The sequence below is a fragment of the Hydra vulgaris genome, chromosome 05 (genome assembly GCF_038396675.1).
Source record: "Hydra vulgaris chromosome 05, alternate assembly HydraT2T_AEP".
Taxonomy (NCBI): domain Eukaryota; kingdom Metazoa; phylum Cnidaria; class Hydrozoa; order Anthoathecata; family Hydridae; genus Hydra; species Hydra vulgaris.
In genome coordinates this window covers 19,929,713-19,947,382 of record NC_088924.1, presented here as the reverse complement: position 1 = coordinate 19,947,382, position 17,670 = coordinate 19,929,713, and the positions used below count along the sequence as shown (strand labels likewise).

At 28.4% G+C, this 17,670-nt stretch overlaps 1 protein-coding gene across 1 annotated transcript in view; it reads left to right on the top strand.

Annotated features, from left to right (window-relative positions):
• Window positions 1-17,670, top strand: part of LOC136079998 (uncharacterized) — a 102,553-nt gene that overhangs the window by 21,114 nt on the left and 63,769 nt on the right. Inside the window, exon 4 of the mRNA XM_065796643.1 lies at window positions 8,709-8,828. Coding sequence (XP_065652715.1) covers window positions 8,709-8,828 — 120 coding nt within the window. The remainder of the gene's footprint in view (window positions 1-8,708; window positions 8,829-17,670) is intronic.

The following is a 17,670-nucleotide window of genomic DNA, read 5'->3' as shown; positions in this document are numbered from 1 at the left end:
AAAAGCTTCAAACACCAAAAAGTCAAAACCTGTTGTTCATTGCAATGACCTGAAAAAGCTTTTAAATGAAGTTCAACTGTCTCGACAATCATTCTCTGACAACATTGTCAAGCTTGGAATAGATGGTAGAGGTGGATTCCTGAAACTCAGTATCGGAATAATTGACACAAGTGGTATCAGTCACTCTCCCCCAAGCAAGCGATCGCTCACTGCACCACATGCCAAAGATAGAGAAATTAATTGACAGCTTTTGGTTGCAGTTGCAGGAGACATGTCAGAAACAAATGAAAACATTAGAAAATTGCTTTCATTGTTTCAAGCCAACTCTACAAACTTCTTCATTTCTTGTAACTTAAAGGTTGCAAACATTATCTGTGGTTTACAAGCACACTCCAGCACTCACTCCTGCGTATGGTGTACTGCTGATTGTCAACATCTTTCATTTCCAGGGCAGCTGAGGACTTTTGGCTCTATCATAAAGAGCTTAAGACACTTTGAATCTGCAGGATTGGACTTAAAAAAGACAAAGTTTCACAAGAATGTTATTCATATGCCTTTGACTGATCTTCCTGACCAAAAGCTTGTTTTTGATCTCATATCTCTCATAAAGCTACACCTGATGCTTGGGGTTGTCAATTACTTGTTTAAGGCATTAAGATATTTGGCCCAAAGTTGATGATTGACCAAGACTCCCAAACATTCAACGACAACCCCATCATGGATGTCAATTTGCTGGCAATGAATGCCACAAACTTTTGAAGAATGTTGATCTCCTTCAAAAACTAGCAGAAACGGACTGTGTATTCCAAGCTACTGGTATCATTGATGCCCTTCGAAAATTTGGAGCATTTGTGACTGACTGCTTTGGACAAGAGCTTGATCCACACTATGCAGTGAAAATTGATGCACTTTGAAACTTATATCTGGCTTTGTCAAATGCTTCAGTGACGCCCAAGGTACATGCAGTCTTCTTTCACATCAAAGAATTCATTGAAATGAAGCACACTGCACTTGGACCTTACAGTGAGCAGTCAACAGAAGCTCTTCACCACTCATTTGCTGAACACTGGAAAATATGCAAAAGAGACGCAAGTTATCCTAACTATGGTTGCAAACTGAAGACGTTTGCATTGTGGACTACAATAGCAAACACATGTAAAACCAACGAAGGTCAGAATTCATTTACTTCAATATGTTTTCAGAATAATTTATTAGTCAAATCAGAAGATTTGGCATTATTTCTTTATTTTTATAAAGTTTTTCAAATTAAATGTGCTGTAAAAATGCAAAAAAAAATAAAAAATGTGTGCTCTCATTTCTGTGTCATGTGCTTATAGAATAAAATTTCAATCGCAATTTTTTTTCTTGCACATAATTCGTTGATTTCGGTTTTTACATTGTTGGAAAAAGGAATGTGTGTACTTCCATCCCACCAAAAGGTTTTTTTGGAAAAAGCGGGTTGAATTTTTTTCCAAATTTTGTAATGGTGTACGTTGCACGGAAAGTCATCTATTAATGTCACCATTATAATAACCTTATTCAACCCATATTAAAAATAAATTTTCTTAAATTTAAACTTTTCCTTTAAATAGATCAAAATAACTCAGATTTAATTTTAATGACTTTAACACGAAGTTTATTTAATGTTTAATACTTAATAACAAAAACTTAACTTGAGAACTCCCAGTTGACTATTATAAAATATAAATATAACAAAAAAATTATACTTAAAAATATTAAAGTGACGTTATAAGAGTATAATAAACATATTATTAGTGTCTAACATTTAAATTTTAACGTTTTACTTTTTTCTTTTTTTTTTACTTTCTTTTTTATGATTGAATTAGTATTATTAGAAATAGAAATTTTTTAAGAATTTAAATGGCCGTTTTACATATACACATGTATACTAGTTTGAAGAGTTTATACCTAAAAAATCCTGATTTTTTAGGTCTAAACTCGACTCCAGCAACTCCTCGGATTCCAAAAGAATCCATCTTTAGTCCTTTATTTTTTATCTTATATACTAATGAATTTGCTAGCAACACAACTTTAGTCTTGACAAAAAATCATTACTCTGATCATGGGTCTGTAATAGTTTGGTGCTTGAAATGGCAAATTGAAATCCAAATAAAATTTGTTTACTGCCAGTAATTATTGCAATATTGCAACGTTTTTATATTGATAAGTAACAAAACTCTTACTGAGTCTTCTACTTTGCGCAGATTATCTTTCAGTATTGGACTCTCATGAAAACCATTTACAATCCATTACAAAGTTAGCACGAAAGTGCGAAGGTGCATGCTAATGTGAATAATCATTATAAGCAGTAGACAATTAAGTTTTGTTTGGATTAAAATTTACCAAAAATTTGCCTCTCTTTATTTTACTCACCATTTTCTTACTCCTGATTCCATGCTCTACCACTATAATTTTCTTACCCGTTCTTACATAAATCAATGTTGTCGAACTTGAGCTGGTTTTTCAAATGATGCTCTTTCTATTGTAGACAAGGCCCAAAATTTTATTGCAAATTTAGTTAGATATTTACCTTTAAAGAAAAGAATAAATATAGTTTGCGAAATAAAAACTATTTAAAAGAACCCTTTTGTCAAACAAAGTTTAATCAATTTTGTATAGATTATCAAGCACCTTATCTCTGGAATAAAATTGTCCAGCCTAATTTTGATTCATCTATCTCTTTTTCTGTTTTTAAAAACAAATTAAAAAAAAAAATTTATTTTTTCAACGGATCATATATTGAAATATTTTTGAGATATTATTTTAACGATTTATTATTTGAAATGTTTTGGATTGTTATTTTGTCATAATCTACTTGTATTATCTTATATTATATTTATATTGTAATTTTTATATGATTCTGGCGACAAGATCGTTATGATCTTCTTCCAGATTCCAAGTTTATATATTTATATATTACATGTAAATCACGACATGTAAATAATGTAAACTAAAACTAAATTAAAAAAAAAAAAAAAATGCTCCAGCTGCCAAGCTTGAGCCCTTGTCTTATCTTTGTAAGATTTTTTACCTCATACTTTTTTTTTATAAATACTTCCATGGTTACACTATCAATATACAAGCTATCATCTCGTGTTCCATCAACCAAAAATCAATCTTGCATGACTCGTAAGCAAAGTTGCATACTTTTGCTTTACATTTTCTTTCATGCTCAAAAATATTTTATTCATAACTAGATAATTTTTCTTGCACATCATTGTTTTGGAATTCTTTCCTTCTCCTGTTTTTGCTGAATCATACAATCTAAAGTCTTTCAAGCCTTCTGTCAACCATTTTTTTTGTCTTCAACTTTACTCTTTGTTTTCTTTAACTTTTAAATAAAAGAATTATCATAAATATATATGACATAATAAAACAATCATCTGTTAATACTATATTAATAAACTATTTTTGCTAAATTTTATAAATAAAAAAGTAATACAACGATTAGTTGAGGTAAAGTTAACTCACATAGGTTTAAAGTAAAAGAAGCATGTGAAAACCTCTTTTAATATTTAAAAATACTATATTAAGTCTAAAAAATTGGAAAACATTGCATTAGAAAAATAAATTAAAAAATATATTAGCTTGGAGCAATATTATTTGTTCTCTTGCAATTAATAATCCCACCTTTGTATGTCTAACTAATAAAATAAGGCCTTTTTTTTTTTTACACTTTTTAAAAAATGGTAAAAATTAATTTTTTGAACATATTAATTAAATATTAGATCTAATATGAGATTAAACCTAGTAGATAAAATAAAATCTAAATCTAACTCTAATATAAGTATAAATACGCCCACCGTTCCAATATACTGTTTCGATATGCATTTCAACGTAAAGAATTATGGAAAATAAATTACGTTGCCCATTTTTTCAATTTTTTATATAAATTTTATTTTTTTGAATATTTAATACTAAAAGAGTAATAAATATTCAAAATATTCAAAAAAAAAAAAAAATAAAAGAATAAATTTTAGATTAAATTAAAAAAATTACCAACCTTATTTGATATATTGATATATATATATATATATATATATATATATATATATATATATATATATATATATATATATATATATATTGATTTTTAAGGAGTTAAAATAAAATTGAATGTTATTTCATTTACATTAGGCGCAATCTTTTCTTGAAGTTAGCCATATACTACCATTGTTATATTTTTCAATATAATATAAAACAAATAAAATGACAAATACAATAAATACTTTAGGCATTAGGGGAACCTGTTGTACATTTGACCACGCTGTACCTTTGGTCACTCTACTCTGTCGGCTTACTATTATTAATAAAAAAAAAATGTTAAGTGCCATTTGAAATGATAGTCCACGACGACTCTTCTTACCGTAAAACATAATACTTGGGATAGATAGTATTGATTCACAAGTAATCATAAGTTTTGTCTCTTAAAAATTAAATATTTGTGTTAATCTTATTCTGATTTTTAAAACTGTAAAAAGTTGTTGTTTGATTCATCAAAGACATTATAAACATTAACCAACATAATTTTTTTGTTATGGAAAAGTTTGGATGATTATGTAATAGGGATTAAGACGATAATTGTTAAAGAAGCCCATCTCGTGTACATTTGACCAGACAAGGACGTTGTACCTTTGACCAGAATAGGACCTTATACCTTTGACCAACAAAAACTGTTTTCTCGGTAATTTAATTTCGCGGACTTTAAGTTTTATAATACCAAGGAGCAAGGTTGGTGTTTTTCGCAAAAATATTTCCGAAACGGATGTGCTTAAAACAATGAATTTTGTGCTTCAAAAAAAAATAAGTTAGAGTGAAGCTGCGAAACATTGCAACATTAAAAAAGCAACTTTGATATATCAGTTGAAGCAACTTTTATATATCAGTAAACGACAACCTACAAGACTTGGTAGCTCTTCTGCATTCAATAGTGAAACTGCAAGAATTGTATATAAAAATTGCAGAAATGTTTAAGAACGTTATCATTTTGACCCATCAAATATTTGGAACTGTGATGAAACAAGAATTACCACAGTCCACGTGTCATCAAAAATTCTAACTCCAAAAGGTAAAAAATTAATAGGAAGAAGTGCTGAACGAGGCAATAATGTAACAATGATTGTAGTCATTAATGCTACTGGAAATACCATCCCACCATTACTAGTATTTCCATGTGCTAAATTCAAAGACTGCATGTTAAATAATTGTCCTCCTGGAAGTGTAGGAGCAGCTATCAAGTCTGGATGGTCAAATAATGTCATTTTTGTACAATTTCTTGAAGATTTTATTAGAAATGTGCAACCATCAATTGAAAAACCTGTTCTTTTATTAATGAATAATCATGAAAGTCATGTAAACATTTCTGTCATTGAGTTCGCAAAAAAATTGGGCATAGTTTTTATATCATTCTTACACAACCCATAAAATGCAATCTCTTAATTGTGGTGTTTTTGGACCATTTAAAACATTTTATAACAATGCCATAAATAACTGGATGATATTACCAGGCAATGCGGGTAAACTAGTTACAATTTATCACATATCTTACCTTATTGGTCAAGTTTATCCTCATGCTTTTGTACCAAATAATATTGTAAACAGTTTTAAATCTACTGGATTTTATCAATTTAATAAAAGTATTTTTACTGATATTGACTTTTTAACAACTTATGTTACTGGTAGGCGATAAGTGAATACTTAAGCTTGCATTTCTAATGAAAGTATTAATGTTAAAACTGCTCTACCAGTTTACCATCAACATCATCTATTGTTTTAGAGGAAATCCCTACTGTGATTTTACCATCAACATCATTTATTATATCACCTGAGATAATAGGACCTCATCCTAAAGCCAAGTTTAGAAAAACAAATACTTCAAATGACGTAAAAGAAAATCACGTATTTTAACTGATACACCTAAAATTAAAGTTATTCTAAATTCAAAATCTAATAACCAACAGTTTAAAAAGTCCTCTTCAAGCAATATAAAAAAAATGGCAAAACTGATTATTTTTAGTCAGTCTGACATGTGTTTAAATGATGAAAACTCTGATGAAATTGATTTTGGAGGAAACATACTTGATAATGAAAGTGAAATTGTCTCTGGAAATTTTTAATTATCAAGTGGGCAGGAAAGAAATACTCTAGAATTTATGTAGCAGAAGTTATAGAAGTTGTTTGTTTAGTTTACAAAATTAAGTATCTTAAGAAATCAGGAGACTTTTGTTACAAATTTCTAAAGGAGTGACTTTATGACAATATGATGTGGAACTTGATGATATTTTCATAAAACTTCCACCACCAAAAGTATTGGTCACCAAGTATTGGTCACTAAAATAATAAAAATAACACTATATATTAGAAAACATGTTTTGTACAATTAAGTTGCATTTAAAGTTTTGGACCTTTATCTTAATTCTTTCATGTAAGTAGCATTTTACTAAAAAAAATATGTGACTTTATCTAATTAATTATAATAACTGATTTTATTTAAAAAAATTAGTAACACTATTAGTTATACTGACTGAGTATCGAAACACAAGTCTTTGCAAGGCTGTAAGGATTAATTTTTTTAACTTTTTTTCAGATAACTACAAAATTGATTGCAAAATAGTTTGATTTGTTTTTTTATTGACATAAGGTAGGCCAGATGTTGCTAACAAGCTAAAGTATTAAAGAGGTTCAAAAATTGCATGACTTTTTAATAATTACATTTTGTTCAAAGGAACAACGCGCATCGGTCAGAGGTACAATGTACGTATTGTACTTTTGACCAATTGACTCCTTTTTTTAAAACACGGGAAAAAGATACTTCTTGGTCGAATGAAAAAAAAGTCCTAAGTATAATTTTTGGGCAAAATATGAGAGAATATTATATAGTTTGAATGGTTTAAATTAACTCAATAGACTCCGCAAAAATCACCTTAAAGCAAAAAGTGGTCAAAGATACAACAGGTTCCCTATTAATGATTTTTGCAATAACATAATATTTAGAAACTAAATAACAACTTCTACAATCCAAAACGCACAAAACCGTGTAATAAAACAGCAAATTTTAAATCCATTAGAAAACAAAACTTTTTTTAATTTCCAGTCTTTACTTAAAAACTCATGCAAATCCCAAAAAAACCGTGTGGATTTTACCATATGAATAAATACACTATAATTTCACATGAAGCCCACATGGAAATCTTATATGGCTTTGTTGCACATGAATCCCATGCGCAACACATGTGAAATTTCCCTTTTGGTTTGATGTAACAAATTTTCATATGAAAACCACATAGGAAAATCCCTCCCACATCAATCCCATGAATCTCACACAGAACACACATGGAAACCATGTAGAATAAACTATTTTTAACTGGGTTGAAGGAAACAGCGATTTTGGTTTTGATTTTGCTAATTGTAAAAAATTTATTACCAGAATGGTTGAAAAATATCTTGTAAATGTGACTTGGATTGACACTTCAGCTAAGCATAAAATGAATATTATCGATATGCAATAGTTTCTAACGTTTTATAGAAAATTGAGAATATTGAAGCACTTGTTGATAACGCATTTTGTAAACCTAACTATTTTTAGCTCAGATTACTTTAGTTTCTAATTTATCAAATGATTCTCGATATTTAGTGTAGTTTTTTGTATTTTATTCAGTTTCTTATGCTTTATTTAGATCCTGAAAATTTTTGTATAAATCACGGTATATAAAAATAATGTTTAATGCCAAGAGCAATACCAAGTAAATTATTTGGAGTTATAACTCTATACGCATGCTAGATTATAATGATAAGCCGTTGATCGATGTTCAACTCAGAGCCGGATTTTCTAAGACATTGGGATTTATTTGAGGAATTTTGTTTAAGACATATTTTTCACAAATAATAGCTGCGGAAGGAAAAAAAAATTTAAGAATTTGAAAAAACTAATCAAACATTTTTTGCTTGAAAGGGAACGCTCAACAGATTATCTCATTAAGAATGAAATTAATGGCAAATAGACTTTTTTTAATTTTGAAAATAAGTCTTGGTTTTATTAAAACATCAAATGACACTATTTTAACATCTATACACCGATTGTAAGATCCAAAATTACTCAAGAGTTTAAAAGCACAGGACACTGGAGTTAAGCCTTAGTTAATCGCTGCAATTGCAGAAGAATTTTCCGAATCCTAGAAGGAAAAATATTACAAACAAGTGAAATAAAGCATTGTTGAATTTAATCAAAACAAACAATGTTGAGGCACACTTTTATAAACTATTTAACAAGTGCTCAATTAAAACTTTTTTTCCAGCCTGCCTAAGACTTTCATTTGAACTTATGATATTCAAAAATCACTAAATTGCTTTTATATATATATAAGTATAAATGATAATTTTTTTTTTGTAAAGAGGGAAGAAAGGGGAAAGGACGAGAAAGACAGGCCTGACTGTGAGATACACAAAGTTTTAAGACATATAAGATATTTTAGGTATGTTAAACTCTTTTTTTTTCTTTTTCTTTAAATACATTGAAAAAAGATACCGTTAGAGTTTTTATATTAGGAAGGTATAAAGATTTTTGGCAGTATTTATTATAATTTCTAATCTTATTATAAAGTGTTTACAACTTTGGTTCTGTCGCTTACGTGAGTTTTTACGTTTAGCGTACCTTTATTTAATGAATTTTTTTTATTGAATTTTTTTAGGCATAGCAAATACTGTATGGAGTGGTTGGTCTTTTTGCAATACAACATGCGGGAATGAGGTTATCTATAGAACGCAGTTGTATTGTAGCTTTTTAAATAAAAGTGTTAGTTTTTGTGGAGGTATTTATTATTTTATTTGAGCCACCGGTATTGAAACATAGTAAACTTTTCAATAATTTAAAATCAATCATATAAGACATTTGTAATCTAACTTAATGCATCTTTAATACATTTTAGTTTTACTTTTTGTATTGTTTGTATACATTTGCTACCTAACTTAAAGCGTTTACATTACATATTTTTTGTTTTTTTTTTGTTTTAATTCTTCAAAATGTTTTTTTATATTTTTTGACCAGCTAAAATAAAGTATATATAACAAAGTCAAAAATATATAGTAAAGAAAAATAAATTTAGCTTCAATAAAACCAATTTTAAATAACTTTTTTTTTTGAAAGTTATATAAAGTAGACTAAAATCATTTAAAAAGTTTGAATAATTTAAGGAACTTTTTTTCCAAAAACATTATTAAAAATTCTTTGTTTTAAAATTTTTTTTATTAGTGTATGCAAGTTACACTGTTTATACGAAATTAATATTTCAGAACACGTTTCAACTTTTTGCATAAATTGAGATTTCTTACATGATTTATTAAAAGTAATTCAATAGGACTTGGCAGAGGTGGAGGGGAGATTAAACAAACACTTATTTGTAAAAACGGAAAAACAAATATGAAAAACTCACCCATGACTGTTTACTTTTTATTATGTATGACAGCTACTTTCAAAAAATTATTTTTTTATTAAAATTTATAATTCACCATTATCCTCTTGTCCCACTATTTTCCATTTCACAACTAATTTGCAACGCAGCTGCCTTGTATATTAGGGTGTCCAAAAAACAAGACAATAAAAACAAGAGATTATTTATCCTCAAAACAATAAAATTTGGGCTATAAATATAGAATTGGAAACAAGTTATAACATAAAATTTGTAACTTTGCTTCACGTAAAGTTTAAAATACTGCCAGAAACTTTTTCGTACAGTTTTATACGCTCTACTTACATATTTTCTAAAATAAATGTAACTAATCACAGCTAAGGGAATTTCACACGATTAAATAATGAAGCACATACGTTTTATAGACAGAAAGTAAATAACAATGTTTAAAACTTCTTTTCATTAAATTAAAGGCATAGTAAAACAGTTATAAAACTCAATTTTTTTTTCTACGATTTTGTGCGACACCGCTATTTTGCCTGTTTTGTCTATGTTTGTCTTCACTTGTAAATGCTAAGCTTAATCTTGTATTAGATTGCATTATATACATAGTCTTGTATTAGCTTGATGCTTCTTCGGTACAGTCATTGATAGAGATATTATAAAAATAAACAGAACTTTCAAAAGTTTTTAGTATTCTCTTAGGATTTTATTTCACCGCTAACCTATTGATCAACTTCGCTCTCTGAAAAATCAATATTTTCAAAAAGATACCATGAATATAAACCAACCACGCGGTAAAGTGTTGTTCTGGAACCAAGTTTCGAATTATTTTGAGGATATCTAATTTGGAATTTAGGTGCAGGAAACTTAAGTTGTTATCGTTTTTATCTTCAACGCTGTCGTCTCCGATTGCTAACAAATCAAGCTGAAAAGTTAAGAACCAAGAGTGTCGTTTTTTAACCGAACTATTGCTAGTTTTTGCACTCGATATGAAAACTATAGATATGTTTTTTTTTTAAAAAAACGCTTATTAATTTACTTGAAGTATTAGTAACCAACTTTGAAATGCCATATTGTTTTAATTTAGCTAATTAATAGTTAGGGCTTTCAGTTAGAACTTTTTTTTAAAAGTTTGAACTTGAACATGTTCGAACAATTACTTAAAAAAGGTCAAACTATTTCAAACTTTATTTTAGTTACTTTAAAACATGCAAAAGTAATACAAAGTATGTGTAAAAGTATTTATTCGTTTATCATCATTAATTATTACAAAAGTAAATAATATCAATACTACTCTTTATAGTTTCGTGTAAAAAAGTTAGTGCATTTAAAGTTTTGTCATTTAAAGAACTTCTAATTTTAGCAGTAAAAAGTCCAAGACTACAAAAATACTCTCTCAGCTTCTACGGGTGTAGAAGAAATTGTGCCTAGCTTTGCCAGCTTCAAAAAATCGCCATTACCTTTAGAACAAGTTTTGTTCCAATTTCCGGAGAGTCAAGTTTTATTTCAGTGTCTAATTGTTCAATAAAAAGTTTCAGTTGTTGAGCTAAATTCAATTCATTTTTGACACTTTTTACGTTATCAGTTATACTATCAGTATTTACTTCATCATTAGAGCAATCGCCAAATGGCTGAAATAATCGCTGACTAAAATTAGTAGCAAGATTAGCAATTGTCTTTTTTTTTAATTTTGTTGCTAAATTGGTCATTTTTATTTGACATTCGGATTTGACAAGTATTTCATAAAAGGTGTTAAATAAATGTTTCATCTTTCAATTATTCTATATTCAAATATCTGTTTAACGAGTTGATTTATACGTATATTAGCTTCATGAAACTTTTTTCTAGTAAACTTAATCACAATTTCAAAATAAAAAAGATCAGCATTTCCTTTTGAAATAGTATTAATTGCCAATATTAGTGGTTTTAAAGCAACACAAAATTTATTTATGATATCAACAGCGTCAGATTTACCTTTAGGATAGATAAACTAGAGTGGCAAATTTTTTGGGACGGCAAATTTCTGTAAACATTTTAAAATTTTAATTTGAAAATTGTTTTGATTAACTTTTAGCTTATGTTTTCAACAAATGGCAGTTTTTACCAAGTCTTGGAATTTTGTTTTTAAAGGATATTTACTAGGGTTGTTCGCCGTAAACTTACGAAAATTTCGCATTTTTATCTTCCGTTTTTCAAGTTGCTAATGCGGAAGTCGTACATGCGCAAATTCATCTTCCGTAACGCATTATAAGAAAAAAATATATAATAATAATTCCGTAATAACTCTTAAAGAAACTTGCAGAACAAATCATTTCGAAAGAATACTTGCGAATACTTCAGTCGTCACCAAATTGCCATAATCACGATTTAAAACATTTTCTTTAGATTTTGAACATTGTACACATTGTATTTCAATGGCCTCATGGATTTTTCTTGTGTAGTTGTTTGAAATAACAGAAAGCGTTTTAGGGTTCTCCCAGTTTATTTTACTATTACAATGTTGCGATTGTTCTATTATTCCAGATGCTTCCCAATTGTCTTTTGTAACATCATTTTTATGTTCTTGAATTCGTGTGGAAATCTTTTTATTTGTTTCACCAACATAACATGCACCACATGGCCAAATAAGTTGGTGCACTCCTCGATGACTGTTTGGAGGCAGTTTAGACTTGTTTCGGCAGAGTATATAGATCATAGGGATTACCAAAACGGAAGGCTGCTTTAACATCGACTTTACGAAAATCTCTTCTAAGAACAAGGCTTAATTTTGGGACCCATGGTTCAATAACAAGATTTTTGTTATCTATTTTTTGAGAACAAAATGGATTTGTAGAGTATTTATAATTTTTAGCAATATCTGAATACTGTTTATAGGAATGTCCATTTTCAGTAAAATTCTTAATAAGAAAAATTATTTTATCTTGAATGTTATATTCTGAACAAATTTTGTATGCTCGAGCTAAAAAACTTTTAAAAATACCAACTGCAATATTCGGTGAAATGGATGATTTCGGTTTTATAAGTACGTTTTGTAATTGCATTGTTACAATGTATAGAAAACTTATTTTTTTTAAATATATATTTTGTCTTCCCACAAAAAATAACACTTACAAATACAGACATCAATTAGTTTATGAATGCCTACTGAAGATAATTTAGTTCGTTGTATTAGATCATCGCTATCTTTGTTTAGCATATCAATAATTGTAACAGTTGCTTTATCAAGTGGCACTGATGGGTATAAATTAATAACATCAATTTATACCCATTAAATTAATAACTGATGGGTATAAATTAATGACACTCGAACTTCGTCATTAATAAACCATTCCTTTGCTGTTGATACAAATGAAAATTAATTTTTAACACGGCATTCATTTTTATTTAAAGTTGGTTGTATTATCTCAACAAGATGTTGCGAAAGATTAAGAGGTGGTGTGCCGATTGTCGAAACTATTATTCGCATTGGAAAACCTTTTTCACTTTTATGTGCTTTAATGCAACCGTACAAACGGGATGGAATTGTATCCGAAGGATATATTTTACCATATGTTTTTTTTTTCTAATTTTTATCTTTTTTTCATTTACTTAGGATAGGTTGAATAAGATTTAGGAACTTCTGAGTTGGATCAACTGTAGATGTTGCTTAATTACCAAGTTGTTCTTTTATTTTTTGCATTGCTGATTCTGAATTTAAAATGGCAAATCCATTACCTTTATCAAATGAATAAATTTTTATGTTGATTGAATTTTTTAGTTCATTGATAGCTAGACGTTGATTTTTAGAAATATTACTATCAATTTTCACTCTTAAATATTTGGTTAATGTTTTACTGACATTCTGTCTTAAAAATTCTGCTCTTTCTAAGTTCACATTTTTTTCTATATTTAAAGCGCATTCCTCAGTTGATGTTATATTATCAATAAATGGAACTTTGTTTTGTGTTGGAATAAATTGCGGACGAAGACATAACAAGTTTTCCTGTTCACGTGAGATTGAAATGTTCGAAAGATTTAATATTGAATTTTTTACAAGATTAGTAGGTGGTATTGAAATAGTATTCAAAGAATTAAATTTTTTTATACTATTTTTTTTTTTAAATTGTTAAGAAAATTGAACTTACGTAATAGGTGTTGTTTTGTTTGTTCAAATTTAATTTCTCATGATTTGCTCAGAAATTATAATTCAAGATGAAATTAATTTTCTTATTAAGGTTTTCACTGAAAATGGACATTCCTATAAACAGTATTCAGATATCGCTAAAAATTATAAATACTCCACAAATCCATCTTGTTCTCAAAAAATAGATAAATTTTGTTATTTTACCATGGGTCCCAAAATTAAGCCTTGTTCTTAGAAGAGATTTTTGTAAAGTCGATGTTAAAGTAGTATTCCGTTTTGGTAATCCCTTGATCAATATACTCTGCCGAAACAAGTCTAAACTGCCTCCAAACAGTCATCGAGGAGTGCACCAACTTATTTGGCCATGTGGTGCATGTTATGTTAGTGAAACAAGAAAAAAAATTTCCACACGAATTCAAGAACATAAAAATGATGTTACAAAAGTCAATTGGGAAGCATCAGGAATAGTAGAACAATCGCAATATTGTAATGGTAAAATAAACTGGGAGAACCCTAAAACGCTTTCTGTTTTTTCAAACAACTACACAAGAAAAATCCGTGAGGCCATTGAAATACAATGTGTACGATGTTCAAAATCTAAAGAAAACGTTTTAAATCGTGATAATGGCAATTTGGTGACAACTCACCATTGGAAACCATTTTTTGTAAAATTAAAAAATATTTTTTATTTGACGTTGCAGTGATATCATTTGGTTACGTTCATCATAATTTTTAAACGGTTTTTTAAAGGTTTTATTAGTTTGAAATGTATATCAGCCAAAATATTACTTAAAAAAAGAAATAATAGTTTGATACCGTATATGATGCTTTAATGCTTATTATATATATATATATATATATATATATATATATATATATATATATATATATATATATATATATAAATTGTGAACTAGATAGGTTAGGAAAGTTAGGAGGGGGAGGGAGGCTGAAACAAAAATTAAGGGGGTCCAACGCGGCAAAAATTTAGTAGAAAAAACTACAACTTTGAATTAGTTTTAAGGGAAAGGGCAATGCTCCCTTAGCAATATGTCTCTTTGCTAGTATTTATATATATTTATATAAAGTACAGAACTTGGTTTACTTCCGACTTTCGGTTGTTTATTGGCTTTAGTAAGCAGAAATCGGGGTTTACTATTTATATTCTCATATATAAAAACTTAGTACTATATTTGGTTCCATTACAAAGTTTAATTGAACTTTGTTTGTTTGACAGCTGTCATTTCTTACTGAATCTTATGATTAATTTTTTACTACCTTTCAGACTAGCTACAGCTCTGAAACTTTCAGCGCTTGTATAGCCCTGGTGAGCTTCTATGTGAAAATTGTTTCCAGGGGGAAGGGTTGTATTGTACGTGCCCGCTTTTTTGCTACAAAATCTTGTAACTAATTTTTAACTGCTCTCCAAAATAGCTAGAGCTTTAAAACTTTTAGCAGGTGTATAGCCCAATAACGTTGGGATGTTGAAAATTAAAGCATTTTCCAGCGCCAACGACACAAGAGGCAACAAATGCCCTTCCCACCTCCCAACCCTGAATTTTTTTTTTTTTATAAAGGAAAATGTTTTATAAAAATCATTGAAAGGGATGTCTTTAAAAAATTTTTAAATTTATTTGTTGTTATTGAGGAAATAAAAGCTTAAGCGCATATAACAGAGCAACTCAAAAATAAAGAAATTAAAACTGACTAAACATAAAACTATTATATTTGAAAACAAGTGAGAGCTAATTTTAGGCATTTTATTATATAATTTTGTTTTAGCATTTATAACTTAAATTATATCTTTTTTTGATTTCAACAAATGCATTGTTTCCCGATTACGCATTTGCATTCGTATGTTAACGTTGTTGAAGTTATCTTCATTATTTAATTCTTATTAAGTTAATGACATTCTAAAAAGTATATTTTATGAAAGTCTAGATTTTTTTATAAAAGTTTAAAACTGAAACTTATCAATACCATATAAAAAATATTAGAATTTTAATTACTTAGTTAATAAAACATATTTGATTCATAAACCGTAATTTAAAATATTTATTATATAAAATTTTGTTATAATCATTTTGGTATTTAAAAATTATAATTTTTACAATTATATCCGTTTGGGCAACAATATTTTCTTACAGGCTACAAAACGTCGTTTAGCGAAAGAGCTCGTTTCGCAAATGCGACTTCTGTAAGCGCAACTTTAGTTTGTAGCAAAATAGTTTTATTTCGTAATTCAACTTGCGAAAGACTACATTTTGTAAGTAGCATTTGCGAAATGAACATCGACGGTTTTTTTTGTTTTCTAAAGTTCGGTACGAAAAAAAAAGTTCCTGTTTCTCAATATCGTTCCGAAAGAATTTTATTTTTCCGGAATTTTACGAAATCTTCCGCTTAACAACTCTAATATTTTCTCTGTTTACTTGTTTATTTTACGTCTATTAATCATTATAATATAATTGTTTCAATAAAAATACAGAATTAAGAAAGTAGTGCGTATTCTTTTCTTGACCTAGTACACTTATTTTTACATGTAAGGGCGGCAAATTTTTTATAGCTTATGGGCGGCAAAATTGTAAATCTGCCTCTGGATATCAAGCTCATTTTTAGTTAAAGAAAAATCAATATTCATACCAATCAGAGCTATTTTTAGTTCTGTTTGCACCTCCATAAAACGATCAAGCATATCAATAGCACTGCTCCATCTTGTCCTTGAGTCATAAATCAAAGCTTATTTTTTCCCAAACTTTTCAATTATATTTGATTGAAGTTCATCATCATTGCTCACTGGTGATCTACGAAATTTTTTAACCAATTTTCTTATTTTTGCCACAGTTTCTTGATACTCAAGTTTCAATAATAGAATAAAATCTTCACCAACTGCATGAACAGTTTGAATATCATCACCAACTTCAGTTCCATCTTCATCATCACTATAATCTTGATAATAATCTACAGCTTCCATATCACCACTAATAGGGCTATTATCAGAACCATGTGCATCAACTTTGTTTTTTTGTGGAGCACATCAATCTTACTTAGATGAATAGTGTGGCTGTAACAAATTTGATCTTTAGGTTTAGTGTTATGACAAAGTTTTTCATTATGCTAGCTCCATCAGTAACAGAAGCTACAATGTTTTCGTCCAAATTTCAAGGATTATCTTTATCCGGAGATTTCCGGAATTCCAGATATTTTTTTACTTTTAGTTTTTCCGGATATCCAAACAATTTTCATATTTACAATTTTAGATACATATTTTTGTAATACATTTGTTTTTTAGGCTACAAAATTAAGAAGAAAATAAGAGAAAATATACTACGGAGATTTTACACAAACATATTTCCGGATTTTTAGAATATGGACTGGATGATCAGAAATTTAAATCAAATGAGTTAAGCTTATCTCTGACCAATTTATTGGCTTTTGTTGCTGGCATTGTACCTTATATTATTAACATTCCAAGCAATTAAAATCCTTCATTATGATATAGATTTAAGTTCATATATCTTCTGTTTTTTACTAAAGTATACTCATCAAATGTGAGACTAAATTTACGTTTATCTTCAAGTTTCATTCAACTTTTAACTTCTTTCTTGACTAACCGGAAGTATTAATGACAAGATTATGAACGGTTTGAGGACTTTGAGGGATTTGGTATCCACGGACATGAAATTCTATCACCAAGTTTTACTTTTAGCAATGGTGTGAAAGCCTCTAGTTGTGCTTACATCTTTAAACTTATTAATATTTTTTATTTTGTATAACTAAAACTTTTATAAGCTCATCAAAGCTATATTAACTCGTCTTTTTTTTTTATCTCAGAATTTTTTTAACGATCTATTTTATGGGTATTACAATGGAATTTATTTAATAATTAAAAATGTGTAACGCACGTAATAACTTTAATTTTAGAACTTAAAAGTAACGTTCGAAATTATTCATTTACATATTCCATTTGTGACTTAAACCTTAAAAAAGTTGCTTTTGAAAAAAAAGTACTGCACAACAAAAAATAAGAGTAACGAAAACTGTCTAAAAAAGTCACAGTTTAAAAAAGATTTTGCTACATATTTCTTATGTCTTTAGATATATTTAGATAAATTATATTTA